A 26,204-nucleotide genomic window follows, 5' to 3' on the forward strand; every position below is an offset into this window, starting at 1 on the left:
CGACTATTTAACAAAACACAAAATAACAAGATACAATTACAATAGTCTAGGTGAAATCATAGAATCAGCATCTGGAGCTATACAGTACCTTAGACATTATCTACATGAGGAAACTGGGGCTCAGCTAGGGGAAATGACTAACCCAGTGACTAGGAAGTAAAACCAGTCTTGACTCTAAATTCAGGGCTCTTTCCATTATACCTTTCAAAAAGGTGGCTTCAAAACAGTAAGTAGGAAAAACAAGAGTCCTTCTTTCAGATGCCATGGAGGCAGAATCATCAGGCCATAGGAGGTAAGAGAGGAATAAACAGCGCAAAAGACACTAGGGCAAAGACTGAGGCAAGGTGATTTCAGCTTAGGATTTGAGCCTGAGATACCAGCAGGACCACCAAGTGAAGATGTCCCAGAGTCCACTGTGTATGAAATCAGCATAAAAATATGACTCATTAGGCAGCATATGAGCAGTAAGTTAGGACAGTGCAATTTCTGACTCCCTGAATGGGCAGGCAGAAGTCTCTGATGTGGTATGTGGTGTGATTATGTGCCTGGATGTCAGAACACATGACCCAGCCTGTCCAATCAAAAGCTGCGTAGGCATAATGTCATGGGCAGTAGAAGAGCCAGGGCAAGCAGGATCTCTCAAGTCTTTTTGTTCTGGTCCCTTCCTGAAAGCAAACCTGATCCTTGGCTGGCTGGCCTTCATTTTATTTGGCTGGACCATGTGGTGCCCCCAGTTGGGAATCTAGGATCTGATGAAGTAGCAGTATGCCTGGAAGACTATGATAATTTGGAAGGTCTGGGAATCTGTCTGTCTCTCTTTCACAATTAAATAATTATAAATTTAATATAAACCTCCAAGATTAATTTTCATTATAACAGATGAAAGATGCGACTGGCAATCCTCTCTAGGAGATCTGGAAGTTAACTTCCCTAAAGTATAGAGAATTTAAGCCACAAGAAAAAATCAATGAGGAACAGAGACAGGAGCAATACAAAATAGGCACTTTCTTTGAGGAGAAAGAAGACGACAGAAACACAAGACTCCCAACATGGTATTTTCTCAATTTAAACACCATAACATAAATGAATCAGTTCTTACTAATAGCCCACAAGGATAAGGAAGAATAAGGGTTGGAATGGACAGACAAACAAGGTATGTACTATGTATCAGGCAGAAGCTTACATTCTAATGGGGTCAAACAACATATATTGGGTGCAGGAAGGGCAGAGAGAGAAAGAGGGCTTTCATGGGGGCAATCCAGTTGACGAAGAGGTGGTGGGAGTGTGAAGAGTGGAATTACGTTTGAGGTCAAGAATGGTTCTTCAGCCCCAAGGAAGGAGGATTGTTTACTCTTCATTTGCTAACAAGAAGAAGGCCAAGGCAGACACAGTTGCTACTGTGGTTAAGTATCTCTATGAATGTTGCTGGTTTCAAAACTTGTGTCAAGTAGGGGGGAGCTGGGTGGCTCAGTGGATGGAGAGCCAGACCCAGGGACGGGAGGTCCTGGGTTCAAATCTGGCCTCAGACACTTCCCAGCTGTGTGATCCTGGGCAAGTCACTTGACCCCCATTGCCTAGCCCTTGGAGCCAGTACACAGCATTGATTCCAAGACGGAAGGTGAGGGATTAAAAAAAAAAAAAAAACTTGTGTGAAGTAAATGTCTCGGGGGACCTGCATCCCAGTCCAAACCCAAAAAAAGAGGCTCCCGTGTGGATGGGCAGAAGAGTCACAGAGCCTCCTATCTGATGGCCTGGCATAACTCACCACAGAAGCCAGCGCCGATGGCATGATCTTCAAAAGCTGATCTTTGAAAGCCGTTGGCCAAGGGAAGAATTTGGGCCCGGGAGCCCAAGTGCTTCGCTCCCCTCCAGCTGTGCCGTCTGTGAGCCGCCCACCTTACCCCAGACAGGGGAGGGAGGAAGCGCTCCCACTGGGCTTCTGGGCAGAGGGGAAGGGAGCAGCTCTGTTCCTCTGCCTTTCTAGTGACAAACGGGGGGCGGTGCACTCGGCATACCACCTTTGCCACACAGGCCAGAGGTCTGCCATCATAGGTCTAGGAATTCACAAGGACGGCGAGCAGAGCCAAACAGAAAATGACTGGCATTAATAGTAGCAATGATTTATTGTTCCCCGAGCTAAGATATAGAAATGCCTAACCTCAATGATAGCACATATTAAGAGGGTTTCCAAAGAAGGTTATTGATCAATAACATATCAGAGTCAGCTTTCATCTCCAAAATCCATTCAGTACCGTCCCTCTCTGTGGGGCTTCAGGTCAGGTCTCCAGACTGCAAAACGAAGGACTTCAAGGCTAACATTTTGGGTTTGGGTCTGTTTGGAGTTTGTTGTTGTTTGGGGGGAGGGGAGAAGACTTGCCAAAAAAATTTGAAAGACTGTCTGTCGTGCAGAATAAAAATTCCATTTGTCTTTCTTGGCTTAAGGAAATAGAACTGAAAACAGACATGAAAACTGCAAAGGCAAATTTTTAGTCCAATTTAAGGGAAAACTTTGCAATAATCAGGCATGTCCAAGAGTGGAGATGTAGTAAGTTACCTATTGCCCTTGCAGCAGAGGCTAAACGACTACTTGTTGAGTATGTCATTCCAAAGATTTCAGCTGCATTAATGGGCACTCATTAAATTTCATCTTATGGATTAGATCGGAGTTCCAATTCTGGGAGTTTATGTTCCTATGAACTTAGAAGCCAAACAAGATAAAACATAGGGCACAGACAATAAAATAAACGACTATCAAAACCTACTGCTGTCAGGTTCCTCTCAAATCATCCAGGTTGATGACAAACCAATAAAGGCAATCTGGGAGCAAATACAGACCCAAGGTAGGGCTCTTGGCAGTTTATAATACAAGTTCTGCCTAGCTGACTTCGTGGATGATTTTTAAACTAGAAAGGGTTTATGTGCAGAGCAGAAGAGGTACATGTGTGATGTATGCAATAATATAGGCCTATTATACGGGTAAAGTCATCTGTAAAAGGAAAGACATCCCAGGAGGGGAAAAGTCGCAGCTACATCAATGTCCTTCCAAAGACGTATTACTAATCAGTAAAAAGTAAACTATAGCATTTGTCTTTTGATTGGAAAACGAGGGGATGCCCTTCAATTGGGGAATGGCTGAACAAACTGATATCTGATGGTGATGGAATACTATTGTGCTCAAAGGAACTGGAGGGATTCCATGTGAACTGGGACGACCTCCAGGAACTGATGCAGAGTGAGAGGAGCAGAACCAGGAGAACACTGTACACAGAGACTGATACACTGTGGTACAATTGAAGGTAATGGACTTCTCCATTAGGGTCAATGCAATGTCCCTGAACAATCTGCAGGGATCTAAAAAATACTATCCACAAGCAGAGGATAAACTGTGGGAGTAAAAACACCAATGAAAAGCAACTGCTTGACTACAGGGGTGGAGGGGAAATGACTGAGGATAGACTCTAAATGAACACTCTAGTGCAAATACCAACAACATGGAAATAGGTTTGAATCAAGAACACATGTGAAACCCAGTGGAATCACTCGACAGCTATGAGGGGGAGGGGGGGAGGAGAAAATGATCTTTGTCTCTAATGAATAATGCTTGGAAATGATCAAATAAAAAATTATTTTTAAAAAAAAGCATTTGTCTTTTGTCTAAAGACTTCCCATTTAAATGATGAGCTTCTATCTAACGGTTACCAATTTAAAGAATTGTAAAAGAGACCGCAGTGATCTCTAAGGTCTAGTAACTGGTTTTCTGGTGAAGACACAGCCTCACATTTGCCCAAGAGCTCTTGGCCAGGGGCAGAACTTGGGTCATTCTAGCCCTGCCCTTCTTCCACTCTCACACAACTGCCTTCTCAATCTCTCCAACTTATTAACGGCTTCAAGATCAAACAAATGCTGGGTGCAGGCTATCAACAAGTCCATTAAAATGTGCTCCAAATCATCAATGACAAGAGAAATACATATTAAAACAACTATGAGGCTTCACCTCATATTCATTAGACTGGCAGAAATGACAAAAAAAAGAAAATGACAATTATTGGAGGGATATGAGAGAACAAGCACACTAACACAATGTTGAACCCATCATTCTGAAAAGCAATTTTGAACTATATCCAGAGTCACTTAACTGTGTAAACCCCTAGATCCAGCAATCACCTCAAAGAGATCAATGAAAAAGGGAAAAGATCCATATGCACAAAAAATATTTATGGAACTTTGTTAGAGCAAAGAATTGGAAATAAAGGGTGTGCCCATCCACTGGGAATGATTGAACAAATATAATAATAATAATAAAAATTGAAATATAAATATGAACATAACATATTTGAAATCTATGTCCAGAAAAGCCTGGGAAGACTTGTATGAACTGATGCAGACTGAAGTCAACTAAGATAAAAGTTGGATTAATTCATTAAGTATACACTGCAAAGGGAAACTGTGAAAGACTTCAGATTCATAATCAGTGTTATGACCACTCCTAACTATTTTCATGATGAATACCTACCTCTTTGCAAGGAAATGATGACTACTCTACCAGGGTAAAGAATGAGATTTTCAGACACGTATTATTTTGTTTTACACATTTGTTACAAAAGAAAGATTTTATCTTTTCTCTTTGATGAATGAGTTAAGGAGGAACAATGATGTCACTCCTCAAAAAGAAGAAAAGGGTGTTAATGAAACATTAAACAAATAAAATTGAAAAGAAGTTCAGATGGAAAACACAAACAAGCAAGGGAAGTTTTGAAACTAAAAGGTTCAACTTAAAATATATTTAAAACAAGTTCAACATAAAAAAGACTTGAAAATGTCCAGACATTCTTTTTCTGTTTTGCCCCATATGAGGAAAAGCTTGTTTGTGAATACTTGTCCATTTTATCACAATTTTTAAAATGGAAAAAATTTTAAAATAAAACTCTAAGAAGTTTCATTACCACATGCTTATTTATTATAAGGGAGAGCTTTTTCCTGGGGGAGTTGTGAGGAGACAGGGCAAGAAAAAGTAAGGAGAAGGAAAGGCAGGGAAGGGAAGGGAGAAGGGGGAAGGAGAAGGAAGAAAAAGGAGAAGGGAGAAAAAGGGGAAAGAGGAAAGGGGAAGGGAGGATAAGAGGGCGAAAGGAGGTGAAGGGGAGTAGAAGAAAGAAGGAAGGGGAGAAAGAATAGAAAATTTTAGAACAATTTTCCAGTCTTGTGGATATTAAGTGAAGAAAGTCAGTACAGCTTGTGGAACTGCTCTCTGTCTGTGGGTATCATTTCTGCACTGTTTCCAGGCTTACAAAGCCTTTTTGCCAGTCTGCATCAAGAACAAGGCCCCAAGCACTTTCTCAAGCAGCTCAGTGACAGCTTCACCTCTTGCTAGAGGAAACAAAGAATCCTAAGGGTGGGGGTAAGGTGGGCATGTATTCCAGGTCCAGAGGATACAAAGGCGCAGAGATGACAGACAGAGGATCATGTGTGAAGAATGGCTAGTGGCTAGTTTGCCTGAACTGTAGAATGCCAAGGCATACTGGAACCAGATAACAACTCTCTTTAAAAAAAAAAAAGAGCTCGTCTTCGAATTGTCTATAATTGCCAAAAAGCAATAAGGAGCCAAGAGTATAGTGAGTAGGTGACACGGTGAGACCTGCCAGGAGAGGGAAGAGTTTTGAGGCAAGACAAATGATGAGGACACAAACACCAAGATGGTGACCATGAATGGGGAGAAGAAGTCAGATAGGATAAATGTCGAGATGTAGAAACAGTAACATTTGGAAATTAAGTGGGGTGATCAAGAATGAGGGGTCAAAGGTAATGCCGAGGTGGCAAACCTCTGTGACTAGAAGAATGGTAGTGACTTCACCAGAAATAAGGATGTTTAGAAGTGGGGTAGAACTGGGGGACGAAGATATCAAGTTTAGTTTTGAACATTCAGAGCCCAAGAAGCCAAAAGAACATCCAATCTGGCCTGTACCTTAGGCACTTGGTTGGCCTAGGAGCCAATGAACTTCTTAAGTACCTCATTAGTAAGCAAGGAATGACTCAACAAAAAGAACAGGCAGGACTTTTAGGTCTACAAAGTACTATCCCCTCAGTTACTGGGAGAGGTAGTCATAGAAGCTTTACCCCCACTTTACAAAAGATGAAACCAATGCTCAGAAAAATCAAGTGACTTGTCTATGGTCACAAAAACAATAAATATCAGAGTTGAGATATAAAGCTAGGTCCCTCCACTAAAGCCTAATTAGTCTTCCTGGACAGTCAAGACCACATTACCCTAAGCAAAATGCTCTTTAGTTAGTTCTCATTGCCACCTCCCCATTCTCTTCTCCAAAAAAAAAACCCTCCACTTCAAGTGAACAAAATTATGCCAATATTTTGGAATGCACCTTTGTCTTGCCTTTTAAAGGAAGTTATTACTGTGGCAGAATTAAGCTTAAATACAATTTATAAACTCACATTATCATATCCTGCCCCCCAAACTAAGCAACCCAAAATAGGATCTGCCTTACTTTAAATCATTTTAAAATTACAATTAGACCTGTCGAATGACATCTTAAAAGATCTTCTGTCCTTTAGGGGAACCTCTATCCTTTAGCAGAGAAGACAACTAATTCCTAACAAGTTTTGCCCAGGAGGCTATGATAAATACCCACTTCTCCAAGAATCAAGTTAAAAAGCCTCGATGATAGAGGAGCTGTTGTGAGACCTAAGCACTAGGTACCCAGGAAGAAAAGAAAGGACCACTTAAGAGATGAGGTCATTTGAAAAGTGGTTTGAAGAGGGCATGATTCATGAGACTAGGGAAAAGAAGCCTACCTGTTCTTCTCAGGCCTACTTAAGAGTGAGCCACACGTCACAAGAGGGGCAAGATAGCAGTTGTGAAAGAGTCGATCAGACAGCAATCATTTACTATGTGCTAAGCACTGGGAATCCAAAGTCAACAGCAATCCCTGTCTTTACAGAGTTCGTGTTGTAAGGGGAAAGCTCTAACCATGTATGGCGGCTACGGAGGCTGGACCTAGAGACCTGACTCTCCTGAACAATAACATTACGCAACTCACTTTCTGAACCTGTCTGCCCTACACTGCGATGCCTCTCTCAAGTCACAAGGCACTAGCTAAGAGGCCAATCACTGGAACCACGTTAGAGGGTCAGAGTAAGGCTGCTCGAGGCTACGTCAATGAGCTAGGGATTCCTGCCTGGTTCATTAGCCTTTTCCTCATTTAGGGGCCCCACGGGTGTGCCAGAGTACAAAATGAGGCTGAACCTATCCCAGAAGTTAATCAGCCCGCTCTGTGGTGAAGAGGGGAACATAGGGAAGAGGAGTCTGACAGGTTAGGTCAGAATGAGTTTCAGAACAGATAACATTCTAAAACAAGGCTGGTCCAATCCCCTGTGGCTGGCCACCAGTGCATTTGCACTTATCCCTAGAATTCAATACCTTGCACTCTACAAAAAAACAAAGCTCATTACAACCCCCCATGCAATCGCAAACCAGTGGTCACAATCTTCGCCCTACACTTTAGCTTGTTTCTTTGTGAACAAGGCCAACAAAGAGCATGGAGTGTTAAAAGGCCCCAGCCAGCTGGCTCTGGAGGGGGCAGCAATCTACAACCTTCCCACATTAGGAAAAAGAGAAGGAAGAAGCACTGTGGGAACCAACGGGGTTCCCTGCTCAGGACTGATATGGGCTCCCATCAGGCTCATTGATGCACTTATAAACAGACAGTGAAGAGATGCTTTCACTTTGTCCTGATGTCACCAGTATTTTAGTCAACTGGCCAAAGACTCTAAGTTCATAAATATGGCTCCTTGGAACTCCTAGGATCTCAGCAGTCATCTAGTCCAACTCATACTGAAACAGGGATCCCATCTGAGCCAACTCTCTACCTCTGGAGAACTTTATTTTTTGTTTTGGGTATTGGAGGTATAAATGCTTCTGGCTTTGCTCACTTCTCTCTGCATCGGTTCACAAAAGTCTTTCCGTGTCTCTCTGACATTATCTCCTCATCTCTTAAAATCCCATCACATTCAAAGACCACAATTTCTTCAGCCACTTCTCAAGTGAAGAGCAAAGTCTTTTCCATCTTTGTGTCACCACAGAAAGAGCTGCTATCAATATTTCTGTGCCCAAAGGACCTTTTCCTCTTTCTTTGATCTCTCTGGGGAACAGGCCTAGCCATGGTATAGCCAAGCACACATTTCTTCTTCTTCATCATCATCCTTATCATCATCATCATTGGGCAGCTAAGGTGACTCAGTAGATAGAGGAGCCAGACCTGGAGTAGGGAAGTCCTGGATTCAAAATCTTGCCTCACACCCATCCTAGCTGTGTGACCCTGTTCAAATCACTTAAAACTAATTGCCTAGCCATTAACACTCTTGGAATCAATAATCAATAACAATCAATTCTAGGACAGAAGGTATGTAGTAGTAGTAGTAGTAGTAGTAGTAGTAGTAGTAGTAGTAGTAGTAGTAGTAGTAGTAGTCGTAGTAGTCGTAGTAGTAGTAGTAGTAGTAGTAGTAGTAGTAGTAGTAGTAGTAGTAGTAGTAGTAGTAGTAATGATGATGATGATGATTAACATTTACAGAGCATTTATTATATGCCAGGCACTAGGCTTAGCCTTTGGTCCTCCCAACAACCTTGGGAGATCAGTGCTATTATTATCCTCATGTTATAAAATAACTGAAAAAGAGGTTAAATGACTTGCCCAGAGTCACAAAGCTTTAATTGCTTTAATTTGCATTTCTTTAATGGGTAGTGATTTGGAATATTTTTCATATGGCTATAGATAGTTTGCATTTTCTCTCCCGAGAATAGCCTCTTCAAAACCTTAGGTCATTTATTGATTAGAGAATGACTCTTTTTCTTACAAATTTGAATCAGTTCCTTATACATCTTGGAAAAGAGATTTTTTTTTTAAAAAAAAACCTTTACTCTCTGTGGTCAAGTGACTTGCCCAGGGTCACACAGCTGGAAAGTATCTGAGGCCAGATTTGAACCTAGGACCTCCATCTCTAGACCTGGCTCTCAATCCACTCAGCTACCCAGCTGCCCCCTCCCAGAAGAGATATTTATCAAGAAACTTGCTATAAAGACTTTTCCCTGTAAATTGCTTCCTTTCTATTCGTAGCTTCGTTCACTTTGTTAGTGCAAAAACTTCTAAATTTTGGATAAACAAAAGTATCCTTTTTATTGTCTGTGTTCCTCTGTTTCTTGTTTGATGCTTCTCTATTTCTTCTACCATAAATGATGGTTTTCCATGTTTCTCTAACTTGCTTATCATATGGCCTTTTATGTCCATGTATACAATAACAATAAAATTACAAAAGCAAATAACTTTGAAAGGGCCAATGATGAAATAAGCTATGCATGAGAGATGATATGCCAGGGTGGAGAATGAGGAAGATCTATTTTTGTATACAGATTTGAGATAATCTCTTTTGCTTGGCTTTGCTTTTCTTTATCCTCCACCCACACCCCTTCTGGGGTAAAGCATAAGGAAGAGAGAGAAAAGACATGTTCTTTTTTTTTTAAGACAGACCAGAGTGCAAGAGTATGAAATATTGCTGCACTTTTCATGATGTCACTATTATTAGTTTTACTTAAATGTTTTACTTTACTACAAGAGAATTCTAACAAACTAGGGGTAATCTGTAAATGGGTACCATGTAAAAAATAAAGTTCATCAATAAAACTTTACCAAAAAAAAAAGAAAATTCTAGTTCATGGGAAGTTTTCCCTCTTATCCACCAAACTCTATCTCTACAACTTCTTTCTCTCCCTGTGTGTGCCCTCTGCAGTCAAGAGGAACAAGACCAATCCTTCTTCTCTAGGCCTCCATCACCATTCCAGTGGCCCTCCTCTGGAGACCACCCTCCTCCCACCTTAACTGAAAATGACAGACTCACAATTCAACAAATAAAGGCTTGCTGAGCACCACACTGGAGAGAGGGCTTCTAAAACGCATTCATTCTAAATACTGCTTAATGCAATCTAAAATCACATTTGCTTTCTTAGTCAAGTTTCACAACAGGCTCCCAAGGAATTAGCATTCCACTAAAATCCTTGTTGTAGACAAACTGTTAGTTAATAATTATTGATAATCACTTTGTAAAATGTTTGACAGCTTGCCAAATGCTTTGTATAAATGATTTTCTATCCTCACAACCACCCTGTGATGTAAGCGCTGTTCTTGCACCTATTTTACAGATGAAGAGCCAGAGGCTGAGAGAGGCTGATGTCACTTGCTCATGCCTCCAAGCCTAGCACAAACTCCACCACCTAGTTGCCTCTATGGCACCTCCCTAATCTTCTACTTAATAGACCCCCTCCTACCTTTTTTAAAAGTCCAAAGTTTACTAAGTCAGCCCAAATCCTATTAAGGTTCTTAAAGAATCCCTAATCCTGCCACTTAAGATGTCTACTAGTTCCCCCAAACATCAGAACTCCAATCTACAAAAAATAGCTACTAAAAAGAGTCAGAATTTATATGACGCATTCAGGTCCTAAGGGATGACTGGAAGCGATGAAATGTGGTTAGTATGATAACAGATGGATTTGGGATTGGTTGAATGGCCAAAGTCAAAGAAAAGGCCTTAACAGAGTAAGGTCAAACTAGAAAGAAATCTCTAGGAGTGCCCCAGGAAACTCTTCTTGACCCTAGGCTAGTCAAATGATGAAAAAGATGGAAAAAGATAGACTGAGTCTATAGGAACTATAGCTTATTCTGAGCATACTTTCTTCTTGTTCTCCTCCCCTCCCTCCAGATGAGAAGTTGATTCTTTAAAATTGTCCATGAAAATTCTTTTTTTCCAAAGACAAGGGTCCATAATATACTTTCTTTTACTCTTAAAGAGCCAATAGCAAGTGTAATTTAAAATATATATATATATTCCTCAAATTAGAGCTTATTGTGGTTCTATGAAAGAATATTCTTCTTCAAACTCAACTTTTATCAACTCAAAGGTTTTCAGAAAAAAGAAACTTTTCCCCAACAGATGAGGTAAATGGTATCCCCAGATGGCCAGGGTTGGGGCTCTGGGCCTAACCCACAAAGCCCGCAGCCCTAGACTAGCCCCTTCACCTGCTCTAATGCTCACTCAGGATAACAAACTTTCTGCGCTCTGGAGATGTCCGGGGCTTTTCACATGTCGCCCCTCCACAGCCACATATATACATTTTCTGATTTCTCCCTGGTGATGTATCATAAAAGATGATCCGACTGTAGAGTCAGATAAAGAAAAGGAAAGAATGACGCCATAAACTCTTCTTGGAAAGCCTGAGCTGGGAGTTTCAGCAAAGGTTCTCTAAGCAATGTGTTCATGCCCACACACTATGTCACAGAGTGACACGACCAGCACACTTTGTGCTTTTTTCTCTCTAAAGGTAAAACATTGCTCTGGTAAACAAATTATTTCTTCACACTCTACCATAAGCACATATGGAGAAATACCAATACTTGAGAAGAATTAAATGATTAATAAATATCATTCGGATCCAAAACAAGGAAAAGAGAAAAGCACATCATGTAGGGAGTCTCTCAGTTCTACAGCAAGAGTCATACTCTACCTTACCCAGGGTATTATATCACAATTGGGCAGAACTAGCTGTGGAGGGCCAGGAAAAAAAACCCGTTTCAAGTGCTATCTTGTGCCTCCCCCTCCCCCAAGACTGGTTTTCTGTCACAGTGTTTCTGTCCCCTATTTTCACTTTTCTCCTGAAACTGCCCACACTCAAGCTGAAGTCCAGTGAAATTCCTTGTCATCTCCCGCTCCCCTCCTCCTTTTCTTTGCTCTCATGTCCCTTATAACCAAACCGTCTGAAGAGGCCGGCTACACAAGGGGTCTCCATTCTTTTCTTTTCAGTGCTTTCAATCTGGTTTCCCACATGTTATCTCCAAAAGTATCAGTGCTTTGATTCCCAGTCCACAAGACTTTCCCTGAGTCTTCTCCTCCACACTTTCTCCTCTCTGGGTTTCTGTGACACTGCTCCTTCTTGGTTCTCCTATCTCACCGCTCCTACTCAGGCTCCTTTGCTGGGTATCCAAGTCTCACCTTCACTAACTACATGTCCCTCAAGGTTCTTTACTGACCCTCTTTCCCTCTGCACTATCTCACTTGGTGCTCGCATCAGCTCCTATGGGTTCAATTATCGTCTCTATGAAGATGATTCCCAGATGTACACATCCTGATCTAATCTCTCTCCAGCACCTAGTCAGCTAGACATGTATCTCCAACTGCCTAATGGAGATAACAACCTGGATGGCCCACAGGCAGGACTCATCGTGTTTCCTCTCAAACCTTCTGTCCTTTAACGTCTCTGTTAGTGTCAAGATTTACTACCAGCCTCCTCGTTACCCAAGCCAGCAATCTTGGTGTCATTCCTGACTCTTACTCCCTCCATATCCAATACCTTCCCAATCTTGCCATTTCGGCCCTCCCCAGACTACTGGAATATCCTTCTTCCTGGACTCCCCGCAAGTCTCTTCTCGCAGCAATACATCCTCTACTCAGCTGCCAAGGGAATTATCGTGTCAATCAACAGACTCTAGGGCTCCTTATATCTCTGGGGCAATATGAAGCTTAGCACTTGAAGGTCTTCAAAACTTGGCCTCTCCTTAGGTCTTAGTCTACCCCATCTACTGTACTACAATCCAAGGATATTCGCCTACTAGGACTTTCCTCGAACATGATACACCTTCTCCTCTGCCTCTTCTTTCGCCTGGCTTTTTTCAAGACTTGGCTCAAAGCCCATTTTCTGAAAGAAGTTTTTCATTCCACCTGACCAGTACACATCCACCCAAGTAGGGACTATCTTCCCCTTGAGATTACCTTCAGTCTCCTTTGTATCCAAGGTATCCTAGTGCAGCTTTACATTATGATGGTTCATCATCTATAGCATCTACGTATAAAATTGACTATATGCATGTCACTTCTGCCATTAGAATGTATACTCCATGAGGGCAAGGGCTCTTTTTTTGCTTCTGTATGCCCATTGCATGGCATACCCATAACTCATAACTGCTAACTGAACAGAAAGATAGATGGTCCTTCTCTTTGCCAAAAAACCCTAATACAGTCTTGATCACATCCGCCCATCTTCTCCAGCAGAGCATCCCCGCTCTCTCAAAATTATCAATCTCTCTACATCTAGTAGTTTCTTTCCTGTTGCCTAGAAACAGGACCAAGTATCCTTCATGCTTGAAAAACCTTCAATAGATACTACCATCCCCACAGGACCTATTTCTCCTCCCTTTCTCAGGCAACTCCTTGAAAAGCTGTCTATATTCATTGTCTCCACTTCCTCTTTTCTTCTCACTCTCTTCAAAACCCTCTATAACTGGATTGAAGGTCAGATCTAGAGCCGGTCCTGAGTTCAAATCTGGTCTCAGAAACTTCCTAACTCTGTAGCCCTAGGCTAGTCACTTTACCCCCATTCCCTGGACATACCACTCTTCTGCCTTAGAACCAATGCACAGTATTGATTCTAAGATGAAAGGTAAGAGGGTTTTGGGGTTTTTTTTTTAAACCCTCTACAATCTGGCTTCTAATCTCATCACTTAACGGAAACTGATATTCCCAAATTTAGCACTGATCTCTTATATTGCCAAGTGTTAATGAGATTTTTCCTTCTGAGCTCTAATCCCCTATCACCAACTACCTACTAGATATTTTAAAGTGGATGCTTCACAGCCATGCCAAATTCCAGATGTGCGAAACTGAACCCAATACACACTGCGAGACAGCCAAACTGGTATTCTCCTTGTTTCTCATACATGGTCCTCTATTGCTCCCTTCCATACCCTTCATTCCTGGGATGTATTCCCTTCCCGCTTCCATCTCTCTGAATCCCTCGTTTCCTTCATGGGCTGACTCCTCCACAGGATCTCTCCTGACCTATCTCCTGTCAGCTGTGTAATAATAACGTGGATAGATGGTGATATCCACGAGAGGAAACTGGGTTAGATGCTCAATTGGCTGTCTGTAAGTATCTCAGTTCCCTTTTGTGATGGGAAGGCAAAAGTGAGCCTTCCTTCACTAGGCACACCAGCCTTGGAGACTATTTTGTATGAAAAGTATTTATGTTTATTGAGAAACCAAGGGTGGAATATGAGGATTAAAACACAAGGATGCCCTAGTTCTAAGTCCTACTACTCCAACCCTTCAATCTAAATCCATGTCCCAATGGAGTCTTCAGGTCTTCCAGCTACTCTCTCCCTTCCTGGCTCTAGCTAGTTTCCCACCAAACCTTTCTAATCTGCCCGACTACACTCCTCAGTAGTTGGTTTAGTCATTTATCTCCGAAGTTGTCTCCAAATTTACTAAGGATGAATCCAAGATGGCCGAGTTCACTCAGAGCTGAGTCTGGCTCTGAGATGAGAACCTCAGAGCCCAACAAACAGGATCTTCAGGGAAACCTTCTCTCGGGCAGTGTTGGTAAACACAGCAGTATGGATAGAGCTTCTGGAAGATGTTCTCTCCAGTGAAAAAGGAACCTCCAAAAGCAGTTTAAAGATTTCTCTTCTTCCACAAAAGGTTAAGGTAGAAAACTCAGAAGAGAGCAGCAGCCTTCCTCCCCCAGCTCAGGACAGGAAGTGGCAGTTGTTCACTCAAAACCCTTCCTCCAGCTCCCTGGACATTCAAGATCCCTTCCAGGATTCTTGGAATGAGCTCATGTTAGTAACTCTGGAGACAGCATCCGATATTCTTACACTTCAGCCTACCAAAATTCAGCTCTCTATAATCCCATTCTTAGAGCCGCTAACTTCCATCATATGCATTTTGCAAATACTTCAATAGCTCTATTTATTCATGTTGTCTCTCCAGAGAAGGCTGCCATCCCCAGCACTAGCACAGAGCAGGGGATTAATTATTGCTTGTGAACTTTCCCTCCCTCTCCATTCTTTCTCTCTTCTATTTCTACCCTTTCCCCTCCCTTTTCTATCTTTCCCCTTCCTGTCTACTTCCAGGGACACCAAGAAATATGGTGATTTAGTCCTCCTGATGGTATGTGGGTCAGAAGGGATGTGTATCAGGGAATGGGCCTAGTTTTATCTTGATTTTTAAATACAATGTGTCCATCCTTTAGTGCCATAGAAAGTTTTTCCCTCCTGATTATAACGAGATAAAACATTGCCTCAATCCATAAAGGTTTCTATTTGTGTTTTACTATTAAAATATTAACAATAATATCATATTTGCTCACAATGTTACACTGTAATTTTACTCTGAAAATGACCCAGCCTGGGTAGGGAGTTTAGGGGAGGGGAAATTATGCTGGTGATTGAGGGCTAATCTGACAGAAGATCCTGTGACCAGTACTTTATTGGGACTATAAATATGACTCATCCCAAGGTACAAAGCAATGACCTAATTGCTTGAGTTTTAATCTATTCTTCCACTTGATAATACTTTGCCCTCAGGAAGAGTATGTGCTTGGCTCTCTTGAGGACAGACACACAAGACTGGCATCAAGAGCAAATAACACCTGTCTTTTCCCCAATGGTTTTAACTTTAGAAAAGAGTGATTTGGCCCTCACTTGTCTCCTCCAGGTCAACTGCCAAACCCCATTTTCCATCCAGGCTTTTTGGGGACTAACCAGGTATTCATGGGCACTCCTCAACCTTGTAGTTTCTCTAGAAAGAATCATGCAAAAGATTCTCAAAAGGAAGACTAGGAAGTACATTAAGTTAGACATTTCTGTACTCTTAGCCAAGGGACAGAAAAAGATAGCAGTGAAAAAAAAGGAAAACAAATGAGTAAATTTGGAATAAACAGCCAGTATGTGTCTTCTAGCTTAATTATTAGAAAGCTGATAATTTGTTTTACATATTTCATTTTAGACATTTTAAATGGATTTGTAAAACCTAATTCTCTCATCAATTTTTGACTGAGGAAAGAATTAAATGTGCGAATTGAGTTCCTTTTTTTCCCCTACTGTTATCAAGTTTGATTTCGATTTCATGTTAACTCCCAAAGTCACTTTTAGCAATCATAAGTAGAAAATTGAGGGGGAAAAAATGCATTACCATTTGGTGCAGTAGGTGGTGACCAGATGCCATAATATTTTGGCAAATATTTCCGTAGCTCTAGGAGAACACTGTCCCCACAATCAGCAGCATAAACCTAGAAAACAAAAGGAAAAAACAGTTTTCTTTAATGTTTTTTAATAGATGAAGATGGACCCCTAACTCCTTGCTAGTCTTTCCTACCAGCAATCCATGATTGGCAGTGTGTGGCATAGTGGAGAATTAGGGCGGAAGGCATGGGCTATGGGCTCTGCCACTTACTGCCTGGGTGAACCTGGGCTGGTCCCTTACCCACTCTGTTCCCCAACCTGGGCAAAGGTAAAATGCGAGCATTGACCAAGATGCCCCAAGAACACCTGGCTCTCCATCAACAATCCAATCATCTCGGAAAGGCAGAAGTCAAATTTGGGAATCCTTTGCTAATCCCAGTTAATTGGTTGATTAATTAATATTACAGTTGTACAACAAGACTAATAAAAAGTACTAAAAATTTAATCTTTGTATTTTTCAAAATTATGTTGAAAGATCTATTTGGGAGGTACTAGAACTAAAAGCTTAAAAAAAGCATAACCAGTCTTAATTATCTACAGATGAGAAGAGAGAGCTGAGACACCAGCAATTCCCAAGGCTCACATAAGAAGACTAAGTGTGCTCATCGGCACTTCAAAGTCCAGCCGATCGATCCTGCCCCACTAAATTCGGCATGTGCCTTTGTTCTCCCAGAAGGGAGCACCGGATTAATGACAAATCAAACCTCACTGCTTGCTCGCTTGCTCCCTGTCCCAAGCCTCCTGGCTGCTCGCCCTCTTCTCTCTCATCCAACAATTCTCAAAGCTGCCAAAATCAGCTTCCTGAGGGGTGGCTCTCACTGTGTCCCCCAAACGATGCACAGAACGCATTACCAAGCGCTCCTCACCCTTCAGCGGTCTTTCCCATTACCAGCATCCTCCGTGCCTCGTGCTGTTGCCTGAAGGGCTCTTCTTCTCCCAAGTTCAGTTGGGGGGCATTTTCTCAGGGCAAACACGTGCTGGTACGCCGACCCCCAGCTTAGGGCCTTCCAGAACCTTCTGTCTGCAGCTCTCCCCTCGACTTTGCATCAGGCTCCTCTGAGCTCACCCTGCATTGCTGGCCAAGCAGACAGTCATGCTACCATGAAGAGTGCTGGGCCTGGAGTCAGGAAGACTTCAGTTCGACCACTGCCTCAGGCTGCATGACCCTGGCCAAGTCACTAAACCTATCTGGCTCCGTTTCCTCCTCTATAAAATGGAGATAACAGCATCTAGGCGCTCAGAGTTGTGGTAAAGCACTCTGCAAACCTAAAAGCTTAGATAAACGATTGCTAAACTCAGCAGGAGAAAGAGGAGTCAGAAAACCCCAGGAAGGCAGGACTGGATTGTGTTCATTGTCTTTATACCCAGCACGTAGCCCAGCGCCCTAAAACTGAACTGAACCAAATTACGAGAAACACAGCTGTGACTTCTCTATGTTTACAATCAAATGGAGATGGCCAACACCCCAAAAGAAGCTACCTTAATTAGAATCCTGAGCACATACTATGCAAAATAAGGTTCTATGGGAATGTTGGAGCAACAGGAAACAACAGAGCTATTTCCAAAGATCCAAGAGAAGAGCAGGTAGGGGGCAGCTGGGTAGCTCAGTGGATTGAGAGCCAGGCCTAGAGACGGGAGGTCCTAGGTTCAAATCTGACCTCAGATACTTCCCAGCTGTGTGACCCTGGGCAAGTCACTTGACCTCCAGTGCCTAGCCCTTACTGCTCTTCTGCCCTGGAGCCAATACACAGTATTGACTCCAAGACAGAAGGTAAAGGTTTAAAGAGAGAGAGAGAGAGAGAGAGAGAGAGAGAGAGAAGGGCAGGTAGATGCAGAGTATCATAGAAAAAGTCAGTGGACTTGGGTTCAAATCCTGCCTCTCATATGCACTTAGCCAGGCCCCATGCTAGGTCCTGGGGATAAATGCTATGTTATAAATAGATTTATTTAATTGCTGCACTTTTTCCCATATTTGGGAAATTTTTGGTCACATAATATTTTGGGTTCAAATGCCATTAATATAGTGGGGAAAATGGTTTCGAGAAATATTTTAATACTTTAAGATCCTCTTTTCAAAACAAAAAACTGTTGAGGCCAATGTGAGGTCAAACCTACAATACAGACATAAATCTTTACTGTACACAAGAAAAATGCAGGCCAAGAAGCCAGGCCCAATTCCACTAAGTTATACCAACGTCATAACCAGCTGAGCCGTTTTCTGGGGTTTCTTTTCTTTTAAGCCACAGCAGCATAGGAACTGTCACTCCAATCAGTGAAAGATAACTCACTAGTACTAAGTTAAGTGTGCAAACTAAGCTTTAATCACCTCTCAAAATAAGAAAGCTGAACAGGCAACCTAAAGCAACAGAGAGGCTGGCTGACTGACTGCTTGACTTTGAGACAAAATGATCCGAGTTCAAATCCCAATGCTGACACTTTAAAAGCTATCATTTAACTACTCGAGGCCTCACTTTTCACATTTGCCTCCCAGGGGAAGCGAATCAAGTGAGAGACTGCATGGACCATGCTTTGGGGACCTCCAAATGCTACCAAAATGAGCTGATTATTTTGGAAAGCCAAGTTCGAATACCACTAGCTCGTTGGGAAAAGTCCTTCAACCTCTGGCTGCTCCAAGCAACTCCCTATGACAGTTTTAGCTTGCGGAGGTTTCAGCCTGCACTGAGAGGTTTCTTCACTCTGGTGCAAATATCAATAATATGGAAATAGGTCCGGATCAATGACACATGTAAAACCCGGTGGAATTGCATGTTGGCTGTGGGAGGGGGTGGGAGGAGAGGGGAAGAACATCAATCATGGAACCACGGAAATTTTTCCTTAATTAATTAATTGGAATGCTGGTTTATCGATTTGTAAACTGAAATGGCTGCTAATTGCGTTTTCTCTCCCTCTTTCACTCTTCCCACTCTCCTCTGCTCCCACACATTCTGCCCCTCCTCACTCTAGCTCCCCACCAAGACCCAAACTCATTCAGTTGTGTCCCCAGTGGGGAGGAGCTGGAGGGAAATGTGGAGGGGGAGGGCCTAGAACCGTAGGCTGGCAACCATCTTGCCCAAAAGGTGGTTAGCCCCTCCTGAACAGAGAAGGCAAAGAAGCAGGTGGTATGCACCATGGTGGTGGATCAAGCCCTTCTTCACCTGGTCTGGCCCCTCTCTCTAGCTTTCTTCCACCTGACTTTGCCCCCTGCCCCAGTCTCCAGTCTGCAATCCAGTGACTGTTCTCCTGGCTGTTCCACAAACAGGACCCCTCCCCATCTTCTGACTCCAGGCATCTCCCAAGCCTGGAATACTGCGCCCCCTCCTCACCTACGCTTCCTGGTGTTCCTAGACAAGAAGCTTTCCCTGATCCCCGGCAATGCTAGTCTCTTCCCTCTGTTGCTTCTCTCCAGTTCAGTTTGCCTCATTTATATCATTTATCCGTAATAGTTTATATGTTGTCCCCCCCCCCCCGCCTCCCCCCAGAGGACAAGCTCCCTGAAAGCAGGTGCTGGCTGTCCTTTTGTCTCTTTTGGATTCCCAACACTTGGCACAGAGCCTGGCACATAGTAGGCACATTGTAAATGCTAGTTAACTAACACACAAATGGACAACAAGGCGGCCAGCGAATGAACAGGAAAAGAGCAGCTTGCAAAGCTCCTTTAATAGGCTCAGTTTCTCCAAGAAACCAAGACCCATCGCTTAAGCACCAACATTCCTGCAGTGCTTTGGAACAGCCCCAAAACATAGGATGCAGCTTCTAAAAAACGGAAAGTGAGAATCCCCTAGAAGGCAAAGGGCAGGTTGGATGTAAACAGGCTGAACCATGCAACTACTGGGAGGTTCTTTGAACAGGAGAAATGTCATCAGGAAACGTCTTCTAAAAAGAGATGAGTCAGCCACGTGGCGAGGAGGAGCCATGGCCAGTCACAAGGCTCAAATGGCATATTCTGAGTGTCAGGAGAAAATGAAGACAGCCTCCCACCCAATGGGTGGACTCTCTATGGCAAATCTGTGGGGAAAACAAGGAGGAGGGTAGACAGGCACAGATAGGACCCCGAAACCCAAATCTGCCTAGCTTGAGAGAACATTCAAATGGATGAATTCACAGCTCCAAATTTGAACTGTGGCTTCATCTAGTCATTTCCAAACACAAGACCCCAAGCTGTGTCCCCCTCAAGTGACAATGAAGCGTTAATGAATGCTCATCTGCCATTGTCACCAAAGGAGTTTATGATCATAGATAATGAGTGAGAGGGTACTAAAGGTCTCCCTCCTTTTATAGATGAGAAAAATGGAGGTGCAGAAAAGGGAAAGGATTTCTCTAAGGTCACATATAGTGAAGAAAACTAAATTGGGATTTGAACTCAAGTCCCATTAATCCCCTAGTTCTACAATACTCATTGAATCTCTTCACAAGGTCCACGTCCACCTAATTCTTCTATAACCCAGCCCACATCCCTCCAGCTTTTCCCCAAGAATTAACATAACTATCAAATATTTTGCTAAAATCTAGACAAACGAAATGTACAGTATTTGGCTTATGTACAATCTTCTAGTCTAGTAACTGTGAAAAGAGAAAGCGAAGCTTCGCTGGACCCTTGTTATCACAGTGTCTTTTCCAAACATTCATTAACCCTTACTTTAATGCTACATTCACTTTAATGCTAGAATCTTAACAAGAATCAGAGTCAAGCTCCCTGGCCTAGAGTTTACAGACTCCTATACTTAGATTCTGTAACGGAAGAAATATGACAAGAACTATAGAGATATGATTTGAGAAACTCTTAAAAGAACAAAAAAATTTCAAAATTGCTACCACCCGACTGTGCCACTTTATTCTTCAAATTCATCTTGATTCTTCTACGCAATACCTTGTTCAGAAAACCATTTTCGAAGAAAGCCATAACCTAGATAATCTGCTTTTGGGGATTCTCTTTTTGGTTCCTACTTTAGCCCTGAGAAGAGCAAAAGAAACTCCTATCCACAATAAAACAGAAATTCAAACCTGTCAACAATACAAATTTCAAATCTTCCTTTCACATTTTGATAAGAAAGTATTAAAACAGTGTAAACCTCAAAATTTCTTAGACTTATAAATGTTGGAAATTTCACCATTGGGAAATTTCATACTTGGAAAATTTCCTATTGATAGTGGGTCTTGGCTATTGGAATGTGAACCCCATTGGCATGGGAGGTTCCTTCTCCTCCCTTCTTAAGATTACTTTAGGACAGAAACCTTTTGCTGAACAATGGAAAGGACTTTGACCTATGCTTAAGCATAGAACAGGAATTTCTTTGAGTCATGATTGATTTTAGAATTGATACAATGGAGATACTTGGAATCAATCTCCACCCTATTCAGTCCTAACAGGATTGAGGAAGGGCTGCAGCATAGATCAAAATTTAATTATTCCAATCTCTACCCTACTCAGGTTAACAGGATTTAGAAAGGGCTGTAGCAAAGGATCAAAGATTTAATTATTTGAAATTATGACCTTCAACAGACATGTGCAAAGCCTCTGGGCGGTCCTGGGTTAAGCTAGAGCCTCCATTGGCACAGGGAAATTGATGGACAGTGATTGGTAGATGTGAGAACTGAGGGGAGGCAACTTGGATGGTTTCCTTAAGGATAGGGGGGCTGAAGACTGGAGGGGGTTTTTTAGAAGTTGGTCGGTGTGGTTGGTGTGTGCTCTGAGAAGCTTGCTCTGAAGGAAGCTGAAAGTGGGGGCCTCTGAGACTGTTTCTCCATTTTGGTCACGTGAGTAATAGGGACTGATCTCTTTTCTTTGCCCCAGCTATCTAAGGGCTTGGGCCTTTTGGCCCAGCCTAAACAGAAGGGGTATTTAAGCCCTATTCCCTTCTCTCCCTTTTTTCTCTCTCTCTATCTCTAATTACTTCCTCCTATTGTAATTAAACTCCATAAAAGATTGACTGCTGACTTAAGTTTTCATTTAGGAATTACATAGCTGAATTCCTTGGCGACCTTAAATGAATATATATCAGTCTTTTAAAGTGATTTCCTTGTCACAACAGTTAAGCCAAATCAGGTTCCCTTCCTCAAGCCCTATTTCAGGTGCATGACATTAATTCATGTAGAACATTCCCACTCTTTAAAGAACTCTCCACATCATGGCACTTCTGCACGATCTCCTTCCAATTTTGTATTCTTTCCCCTATGGATTCTCTCTTGGAGAAGAGGACAGAATGGACAGAGTGGGAAAGGCAGGTGGCATACAAGTAACAGACAATGAGATCTTACTTCGAAAACACAGCACCTTCAACATCATAAGCACTCAATAAATCTTTGGAGAGTGAAAAATGGAAAGACCTTCTCTGCACTACACAGAAGAGCACCGACTGCCAAAGGGCCTAGACTCAACAGGTTTTGCTACAGAGGTGGGCCATACTCATTCATATGCAAATCTGTCTAGTACAGACATCAAACCACAGAATTATGTTCCATTAACTCAAGCTTCAGTCTCCTCGATGACTATCAATGGTCCCAAGGAACATATACTGCTCATCATTCAAGCTCCATGATGACCCATCATTGTTTCCCGTGAAAAACTGACTAAAACATATCTGTCACTATTACTACATTCATTTATTATCTCCTATCATTATTTAGTCAGGAAAGAGAACTTGGTGACAATATACAAGAAAAAACATCTATTTTTCAAACTGAAAAAAAAAAAGCACATTGTGAGCCAAGCCAGGCGGCCTTCTTTGAGATTACTGAGGTCTTTATTATGAATAACAATCGTCTTCCTCTGAATCTTTGAACCACTCTCTCTCAAACAACTCTGCAGACATGGAAATAGAAATATTGTCCTGGAAAAACTCTTAAGATATCAATTATATATTAAGTTATATAATAGAAAAAAATAGAAACAAAATCATTTGTCAACAGTTCTATAAATAAGAGACTGTCCACCCACACCAAGAACATTTTCATGCTTTTTTGTCAAAAAAAGAGGCATTGAAGATGCAACCAGCCTGTGCAGTGATAGAGCACTGGGCCTGGATTTCAGAAAGACCTGGGTTCAAATCCAACCTCAGACACTTACTAGCTGAGACTTTGGACAAGTCACTTAACTTCTATTGGTCTGTTTCTTCAACTGTAAAATAGGGATGATGAAGATAATAGCAACTGCCTTGAAGGATTGGTTTTATGATCAAATGAGATAATATTTATAAAGCACTTGGCACAGAGCCAAGGCACTATAAAAAAGTTTATTCCCTCCCTCTCTCCAAACCAGCAGACAGAGGCTTTAAAGTACAGGATGTCCTAGGGATCCTAGAGGGCTAAAGACTCTGGGGGAGAGGAATAAGAACCAAGCCTGAAACAGGAGCAGGGAACCAAAGAGGACCTTATAACATAGAGAACAGAATCCCTGGGGGAAATATCTCAACCTACTTTGCCCTGAAAGGAGTCTGAATTTTCAGGAATGAACAACAAGGAGCCAATGAAGATTTCTGAAAAGAGAAGAGGGACATCACTACAACCCATATCTGTCCTTGCTAACTTTGAAAACACAAGGAAAAGCCAAATACACATAATCCCGGAGTCTTAACTTCATCCAAAGCCTGGGGAGGAAGAAAATTTAGTAAGGAAATAGAAGACCTCTTCATCTCTGAAGAATGAAAAGAAAGTGGATCATGATGCTGGGGCTGTGAAAAAAAGCAAAGGAAGTCCCATCTGATGGCCTCAGTCTTCTCAGTAAAAAGATCTAAGTCATTAGCTACAAATTTCTGAGGGAATGGGGATAAGGATAAGCCCATGAGGAAAGTGGCAACTATTTCATTGTTTCTCTGTGAAGGATAAAACAGGAATGGAAGTATTAAGAGAAGAAGAACTCTAAAGCAGCAGTAAGGGCTCTGCTATACTTATATTCCATAAAAGTATACTCTGTAAGATCAGCTCCATTTATGCCATATATTTCTCTGTCCACATTTATCAGTGTAACACAAAAAATATGTCCAACCTGCAATAAGACAACTAAGGCAGAGCTCCTAGCCAATAACTATTTATTAACAGGACCTGGCTACTTTCAACCAATAGGATTCCAGATATTCCTCACAGTCTGAGACACCTTCGTGCTCCAGAGTACAATATTTATAACTCCTAAAACACATTCTCATTGGTGGTTCTGGGCCAACAGACCTGCAATCCCTGCCCCCCCCCCAACTCCTCCAGCTAGTGGACCCAAAGCAATGGGGTAGTCCTAGGATAATGGGGCCAAACTGCCCCACATACACACGGCCAGCCCATAGTCAAAGGGTTATCAGCTGGTGAGGAGACTGTCACCACTCAATGTTGGGCCCCAGAGGGAAATGACAAAGAGTCAAGGGGCTCCAAAGATAACTCAGGGGACTTTCCATGAGTGATCACGAGAAGGATAAGATATGGGTCATCTCTGCTGACGAGATGGACAGGCATCTTGGCTATACAACCAGCACTGACTAAAGGGCTCATAAGATGAGCAATAGAATGCTATCTCCACCCCCCCACCCCCCAGGTGGGTGAGGAGAAATGTCAAAGGAAAGCGGTCCAGATGATATCCCCTTCCTCATGTTGGCATTTACGCCTCAGGTCACATGGTGGAAGTCCTCTAGTTAGGCCATTTTTGAGGTCAGGCAAGTACATGTTTATAATCCAATATTAGATTCTATTCAACTATTTAACATAATTTAATTACTCCTAATGATATTATGTATTAAGATTAGTTGCTTGTCCTTAACTGTCTAGATGTATATTAATGTCTGTTAGTACAAAGAAATAATCCTAACCTCGACATGGAATCACATTAAACTGGATAATACTGAAAGGGAATTAGCCTAGGGGTAAACTCACTGATTTAGGATGGGCAGGTCAATCAGAAGGGGGATGTGAGGTGGTGTAAGGATCAGAGAGCCTCCTATCTCGGTACATAATTTCAGGAACAATGGAAAACTAAGGAACAAAGAAATATGTTTTGGAAGGGACACCAATGAACTATTCAAGTAGCAGGTCCTGGAGTCAAGAATAGGTAGAGAGGAAAGAGAGATCAGAGTAAGAAAAGGAGATGGGGGTCTAGAGCCTGGGAGTCACAAGAAGACCAAGGAGGCTTGCTTCATCCGAAATAGACTGGGAAGGAAAGGCTGTGGTCAGAAAGGCATATTTCAAAGGTCCTGATTCAATTCAGCAAGGAGGAATTTGGAACATAAAGAGGAAAGAAAGACTCTGCCCTCAAGGAGCTTTCATTCTGGGGTGGGAAGTGGGGAATTAGGAGGCTCTGGCAACATGTACAAAGGAAATATAAAGTCAGAATGGGACTTGGGGGGGGGGGGCGCATAACATTAATGATTTGTGAGGCTCAGGAAAGGGTCTCACAGAGGAGGTAACAGGAAGGAAGTATTGGCTGTGCAACCCTAACCAAGTCATCTCTCTAGGGAGTTTCTTCATACAGGATAGATTTGAGAGTCATCTACCCAGAAGTAATTATGGCCTTCAGTTAATAAAGAGAAAGGAGGGCTCAGGAAGAGGAAGATGGGTCAGTAAAGGAAACAGAGAAGGAACAATCAGGTAGGAAGAAAACCAAGAGGGCACCGTGTCCTTCAGAGTTGTGAGGGTTTGAAAATATACAGGATAAGACCTTGAAGGAGGAGCTGAGGGATAGGCTTAGATCCCAGCATGCGACCTGGCATGACCAAAAAGGAGGGCCTCCCGGTCTTCTACTGAGTCTTGGGTGCCCTTTGTGTTCAGCAGCTCCGATCAGAGGCTCTACTCAGAAAGGACAATCCCTCTCCCCCTCTTCCAGGGCGCTATCAGAGAAAGCATTCTTTGCTCATCCCGAGTGTCCTCTTTCCCCAGTAGACAAGAGAAATGGCTTCCACTCTCTCAAATGGCAGTAAGCCAGAACCCACTTGGCTAAAAGAGATCTCAAGTGATAACCTAATGTCACCATTTTTTCAGGAATGAATGCCTAATATTTTTAGGGTCAGTATCATTGAAATATATCAGAGGTCATATACAGTCAAACACTCTTTCTTATACGGATGAATAAAGTAAGATCCAGAGAGCTTCAACTGCATGGCCAAGGATCATCCTGGGAGTATGCAATTACTGGTAAAAATTCTTTTTTCCAACTCTCAGGCT

At 42.3% G+C, this 26,204-nt stretch overlaps 1 protein-coding gene across 2 annotated transcripts in view; it reads right to left on the reverse strand.

The window, feature by feature from the left end:
* Window positions 1-26,204, reverse strand: part of IPMK (inositol polyphosphate multikinase) — a 75,031-nt gene that overhangs the window by 17,738 nt on the left and 31,089 nt on the right. For both annotated transcript variants that reach the window (XM_001375674.5, XM_056795679.1), the window contains exon 3: window positions 16,021-16,117. In XM_001375674.5, coding sequence (XP_001375711.3) covers window positions 16,021-16,117 — 97 coding nt within the window. The remainder of the gene's footprint in view (window positions 1-16,020; window positions 16,118-26,204) is intronic.

Source organism: Monodelphis domestica, chromosome 1 (genome assembly GCF_027887165.1).
Source record: "Monodelphis domestica isolate mMonDom1 chromosome 1, mMonDom1.pri, whole genome shotgun sequence".
In the NCBI taxonomy this organism is placed as follows: domain Eukaryota; kingdom Metazoa; phylum Chordata; class Mammalia; order Didelphimorphia; family Didelphidae; genus Monodelphis; species Monodelphis domestica.